The sequence below is a fragment of the Nanorana parkeri genome, unplaced genomic scaffold, assembly GCF_000935625.1.
Source record: "Nanorana parkeri isolate BGI_ZX_2015 unplaced genomic scaffold, ASM93562v1 scaffold1966, whole genome shotgun sequence".
Lineage (NCBI taxonomy): Eukaryota > Metazoa > Chordata > Amphibia > Anura > Dicroglossidae > Nanorana > Nanorana parkeri.
Window position 1 is genome coordinate 173,828 of NW_017308234.1, and position 6,402 is coordinate 180,229.

The 6,402-nt window shown below is 53.1% G+C and overlaps 1 protein-coding gene across 1 annotated transcript in view; it reads right to left on the reverse strand.

The window, feature by feature from the left end:
- DOCK3 (dedicator of cytokinesis 3) overlaps window positions 1-6,402 on the reverse strand; it is a 99,500-nt gene that overhangs the window by 58,859 nt on the left and 34,239 nt on the right. Inside the window, exons 12-17 of the mRNA XM_018572194.1 lie at window positions 6,113-6,238; window positions 3,615-3,739; window positions 3,005-3,167; window positions 2,630-2,736; window positions 2,380-2,551; window positions 751-848 (exon numbers count right to left, since the gene is read on the reverse strand). Coding sequence (XP_018427696.1) covers window positions 751-848; window positions 2,380-2,551; window positions 2,630-2,736; window positions 3,005-3,167; window positions 3,615-3,739; window positions 6,113-6,238 — 791 coding nt within the window. The remainder of the gene's footprint in view (window positions 1-750; window positions 849-2,379; window positions 2,552-2,629; window positions 2,737-3,004; window positions 3,168-3,614; window positions 3,740-6,112; window positions 6,239-6,402) is intronic.

The following is a 6,402-nucleotide window of genomic DNA, read 5'->3' on the forward strand; positions in this document are numbered from 1 at the left end:
AGATGTTAGAAAGCTCACAGAATGGGGGTGTATTTATAAACAATTCGCAAAGCCATTCGCCCAGCAAATCTCTGCGAACATCCAATCTGCGCACACACAGGCATGAATGAATGTTCTTAGTATAGTTTCATTTTACGTCGAATGTAATGTGACGCAATACCACATTATGGCCACTAGATGGAGCTGAAGCGCATAGGAAAGAAATGATTCTCCGCTTCCTCTAGTGGCCATAGTGCGGTATTACGGTACATTTGACCTGAAAAGAAAGGCTAATTTTTCGCCTCTATTCACACACAAATATTCACATAGATTGAATGGTCGAGTGACGATTTTTATAAATACCCCCCAAATGTCTATTGATGTCATCTAACATGTTATCGGCGCTGATTATTCTGCTTTATACAGTATAATCCAATGCTAGGGGTGGACAGAGGAGCTCGGGGTGGACAGAGGAGCTCGGTCCCAATCATCACTGGTCGCCAGGAGCTGGGAGGGACGCCATACACACATTTTATACATTGGTGCGCATTGTGCAGCTGCACGGGGAACCGTTTATAATAGAGGTGGGCCAGATGGGTGCTGGGGCCCTTCCCACGGACACGGCTCACTTTTATCTAGATGTCAATACAAGGAATGATTGTTATAGTTCACAGCAGGGGCCCGAAAATTGGTCTCGCACAGGGGACCTTTGGTGACTCCCCGATCAGTTCTACAACCTAATGGGATTTTCTGACCCTCACAGATCCTTACCTTAACAATCTCCTCCCCGCTCACATGGCGCAGGCGGCCCAGAATGTCCAGTAGCCGGTCCGGGTAGACCTTCCACTTCAAGAGAGCCAGGAGGTCAACTGCGGAAACGAGTGGAGACACAATGAGAGGGGGAGCGGCCATTTTTTTTGTGGTGCAGGAGAGGAGTTGTCTGTGATCGGGTCACATAATGAATGTGATCGGGAGGTTGGGTTGCAGGCGAGGTGAAGGTTAGGTAGCGGCAGTGGAGGAGATGTTGTGCTATGGGCAGCATTGTGAGTCTGTACCACCCTAAGGGAAGGCATGGGAGCGGTGTGGGCAGTGCCGCGTGCACAGGACCCCCCCGAGGTACATTAGACGGCAGAATTGTTACTCTTGTGGGCATAGAACCAATATTCGGAGTGTTGGTGGAGAAGAATGAGCGCCGTTCATGGTTATGGAGACGTGAGGGCGGTGTAACTGGCACTTTACCATAAAGTGTGATGTGAAGTAGGGGATGTGATGCTTTGGGCTTAGTAATGTTTCATGCGGTGGGTATACTGCCGGGTACTTATATGGGCACAGCCTTGTCATGAGGCATGGATGGTGCGAGGTACAGCTGTGGTTGTTCTCCATGAAGGGGTGCGGGCATAGCTGTAGGCAGGGAGCTGTCCTGTATGCTGGTTATGGAGTGGAAATTGTATTGATAAGCTTTACCCTTTACTGGTTGTTTCTCAACAGCGCAGCTTTGGTTTCCCCAGTGCACACCTGTCCTTTTTTAGTAGTGCTTAATTAGGCCGATGGACATTCAGCATGGGAATAGTCAACAAGTTAGTCTGTCTGCTCAGGTCTGTATGACGTCTGTCTGCTCAGGTCTGTATGACGTCTGTCTGCTCAGGTCTGTATGACGTCTGTCTGCTCAGGTCTGTATGACGTCTGTCTGCTCAGGTCTCTATGACTTCTGTCTGCTCAGGTCTGTATGACGTCTGTCTGCTCAGGTCTCTATGACGTCTGTCTGCTCAGGTCTCTATGACTTCTGTCTGTCTGTCCATGCCTTCTCCTTACTGTTCTCCTGATCATTGACCTGTCGTTGTTATAGACTGCCATTGGTCTACTTGTCCAGAACCTGGACTCTGTTTAGTATAGACATGCCTGCGCCTAATCAGTGCCGACTCTTCTACTGCCTGCTGCCTGCTCTGACCATCTGTCTGAGGACCCCGCTCCAGCATCTGTCCTGCCTATGTGTAGGGATGGGTATCGGTGGCACGGCGGGAGTGGTACCATTCTGGGTGATAGCTGTGAAGGGGCGGGGCTCCGTGCTGGGTACAGGGCTGTCCTGTATATTGGATATAAAAGCATGGAGGGTGCTCGGGATGCAGTCTGGTTGTGGGGCAATGTTGGCGAGGCTGCGGACACATGCTGTATGTTGTGTAGGGATGGGCATCGGTGGCACGGCGGGAGTGGTACCATTCTGGGTGATAGCTGTGAAGGGGCGGGGCTCCGTGCTGGGGACAGGGCTGTCCTGTATATTGGATATAAAAGCATGGAGGGTGCTCGGGATGCAGTCTGGTTGTGGGGCAATGTTGGCGAGGCTGCGGACACATGCCGTATGTTGTGTAGGGATGGGCATCGGTGGCACGGCGGGAGCCGTACCATTCTGGGTGAGCTTGGTGGAGGAGAGCTGGGTGGAGATACAGAAGGTCTCTTTGGGGCTGCGCTGGAAGATGAGGCTGGAAGGGATGTTGGGGCAGCCGCTGGTGTCGTCTTTGCAGCACGGCAGGCCCAGGTACAGTGCATGGTTGTTGAAGGTGCTGTTCTCATCGCACTGCAAAAGGGAGACAAGAGTCACAGACTGCCGCAAGAGGAGAGAGACAACACCCACTGCGCACGGGGGAGGCCATACCTTGTAGACGTAGAGATCGTGGATATTGTCCGACAGCGTCGTCCCGTCATCTCTCATCAGGGGAGTGAAGGAGAATCCAAAGAGCTTCTTCTCGCCTTTGTCTTTTGCTGCAACACGAGAGAAGAGTGACGGCGCGTGCATTCACCCCGGTGAACGCGCAACGCGTGCGACAAACGGCGGGAAGCAGCGCCAGCAGGGGTCACATGACAAAGAGACACGCCAGCGCTGGCCACATGGCAGAAAGCTGCGGCACTGGACACATGACACATAGCGGGATGCCGGGACAATCACATGACACAATGGAGTGCAGCGTTCACATGACACAACAGAGACAACGGGTCACATGACTTGGCGCAATGGCCGGTCTCTACATACTGGAGCAGTGCCTGAACTCGAAGCGCAGATGGGAACCCCGGAACCGATCGATAGGGATGGGCAGCTTGATCAGCTCCCCCCACCGCGGGCTGTTGTTGTGGTAGAGGACAAAGGAATGATACTGCGTCCGCGGCGGCTCCCCGGTACCCAGACTGACGCAGTCCTGGAGACACAGACGGTAGAAGTTTCATCAGTGACACATTCTTAAATCATTTCCATTGTTTAGTATGACACAAAGCAGTAAATCCCGGTGTCTGTGCAGTTCTGGGCTGTGTTCACAAATGTCTGATACAAATCAGCCCCCTGCTGCAGACTCTCACCTTCCAACTTGATAGAAAAGTTACAATGTTGCAGTTTTATCACTGCAGCAGACTGATCACTGGGGGAGGGGAGACTGAGGAAATGCTTCCTTCCGCCTGCAGCAGACTGATCACTGGGGGAGGGGAGACTGAGGAAATGCTTCCTCCTGCCTGCAGCAGACTGATGACATCATCTCAGCCTAGGCACAGTCACTGACTCAAAGATGGCTTTTTAATAAAAAATGGCGGAGCTTTTCGTTCAGCAGTTACAGTATAATGGACTCTGGAACAATATGGCGGCGGTTCCTCACCCTCAGGCTCTCGCCGTCTGCGTACAGGACGTGCATAGTGACTTCAATGTTTTTCTGTACGCTTTTCCCTCCTCTCTCAAACTCGCCCTTCTCCAGCGTCACATAGAGGTCATTGCGGATGTCCCCTGCAAGGGAAGAAATACATGAACATTGCGACGTAAACCCGGGCCTGTGCGGAGCATTGTGGCCAAAGCAGAGCATCATCCATCGGCCTGACAGCACAACGGCCGCGTCCGCAGAACATTACAACTCTGAAGAGCAGTGCCAGTCTGCAGAGCGTTGCACCGTCATCCAGCACTCATGCACAGGTGACAGAACCATCAGGCAGCATCTGGGTGACAGCGCGGGTCCGATCAGCCATCTTGTCACACAGCTCCCTCTGCAGACACCATATCAGTGATTGTTGCCAAGCAATTAAAGATGGCGGCACTTACGCTCGGTGATCAGGATCTCTGAGGCATAACGGTTTGTGGAGTTTAAGGGAGACGGAGGAGGGTGAAATGAAGAGGTCAGGATGAGGAGATCAGGGTGAGGAAGGGAGAAGGGCAAGAAAGAGAAAACAATGGAATTGGGATACAGAATTGATACATTGTTCACACCCAGGACAGCCAAGTGAAGGAAGCAATGGCCGGAGCGACCAAGAAGGATCTCAGCTCTTCACATCGCAGAGCTCACACAATAACAGAGGAAGTATTACCTTCCAGCGGCTGAGGAACTACAAGTCCCAGCATGCCCTGTGATTGTGCTGGGGTTTGTAGCTGCTGAAAAGCAGCGGCACAGATTGAACTGCCATTCAGGCAACCAACAGTTTAATGGGTGAGGCATTGGCCTGAGCAGCGGTTTGTCCCCATTGCCCCCCCTCCCCTCCCCACTCTATCAGCATCGATGGCGTCTCTCAGGCTCACTCCCTCCTCCTTTCAGCGTCAGTCAGTGTTTCTCACTCTCCCTCCCCCTCTCAGGACCATTGGTCGGACGGTGTCTCATTTTACTAAGGAAAGAAGCAGGAGGCAGCAGCTGTGCTCCGCTCCAGCCTTGGTCTTCGGTGCTTCTGCCCAGGAATAAAAGCTCCGCCGCTGAACGTAATCAGGAAGGTACCAATAGCACAGGGGGGCCCGGAACATAACTAATTCATCTGTCCATAATAATCTATAACAGAAATGCTTGGAGCCTGGGCCCCCCCAGCCACCTGGGCCCCTTACACCAGTGCTGGCCCTACCCCCCTGATGGCAGCCCTGCCCGTGCCTTACTGGGACACTGTCGGTAGACCTCGGACATACTTTGTACGCCCAGGCCTTCCTCGCCCCTGTGGCAAAACTTTGACATCCAAGCCCCAATATGTGCTGCTGGAGCTCAGACAGCGGCTCATGTTATTGGGGTGTGTCCCCATTTGGGTGATTCAGGCAGCTGCCCAGGGCCCACAGCTTCTAGAGGGCCCGTGCCTGCCTGTGCCACTGTGTCTAAACTCGGCCAACGGCTTCTAGAGGGCCCGTGCCTGCCGTTGGCAGCCACACTCTGACAACCAAGTCCCGCTTTGTGCTTCTGGAGCTCAGACAATGGCTCCTGTATACAGGGTGGGTCCCCATTTAGGTGATTCAGGCAGCTGCCCAGGGCCCACAGCTTCTAGAGGGCCCGTGCCTGCCTGTGCTACTGTTGCTAGACCTTGAACATACCTTGTACGTCCAAGCCTTCCTTCCCCCATGTGGCTCCAATCTGACATTTAAGTCCTGCTTTGTGCTGCAGCTCAGACAGCAGCTCCTGTATACGGGGTGGGTCCCCGTTTAGGTGATTTGACCAGGGACCGCTCACTGCTGCTCTGTCTCTCCTTGTAGGGGGTGACTGGTCTTCTCTCCGCCCCCTCCTGTAATATAGACCGGTCACTGCTGCTCTCTCTCCTTGTACGGGGTGACTGGTCTTGTCTCCGACCCCTCCTGTAATAAAGACCAGTCACTGCTGCTCCCTCTCCTTGTTCAGGGTGACTGGTCTTGTCTCCGCCCGCTCCTGTAATATAGACCGTTAACTGCCGCTCCCTCTCCTTGTGCAGGGTGACTGGTCTTGTCTCCGCCCCCTCCTGTAATAAAGACCGCTCAATGCCGCTCTCTCTCATTGTGCAGGGTGACTGGCCTTGTCTCCGCCTCCTCCTGTAATATAGACCTGTCACTGCCGCTCTCTCTCATTGTGCAGGGTGACTGGCCTTGTCTCCGCCCCCTCCTGTAATTTGCTGCAGGTGGCCAATAGTGGGTGGGGGCCTGGGGTGATGATGTCACTACTATTTTCACAACGTACTATCTCGGTTTGCAAAGGCATTTGGGGCACACGCAGTGGATTTATATACTTTTTTGTGTGATAGTTTTCCTGTCCGGAGTTCAGCTTTAAGGTCACTTCCTGGGTGGAAAATAAAACTTTCTACTTTGTAATAGAAATGTTTCCTGTTTCTCTCTGATGGAGGAGGGGAAGGTAAATGTGCAGTTTCATAGACGATGGCCCCTCCCCCCCTGTACCTGGCATGATGACGTCAGGAAAGCCCAGCTTGCGGGTGACGGCTGCGCCTCTGTTAAACAGAATTTGGTTCTCCCGTCTGATCTGCTCCATGTCCCCCCGCAGGAGCTGTAGAGACACGATGAGCCCTGCAGGGAGGGGAAGGAGAGACCCAATCAGAGCAGCGCACACACACATCTTCACAACGCAAAACACCTGTGTGATGAGTCTCAGGTGGAAGCTGTCAGTCTTTAATGAGAGTATGTTGGTGTCTGCGGCATAGGAGGAAGGGTAAAGGAGAACTATGAGGGGG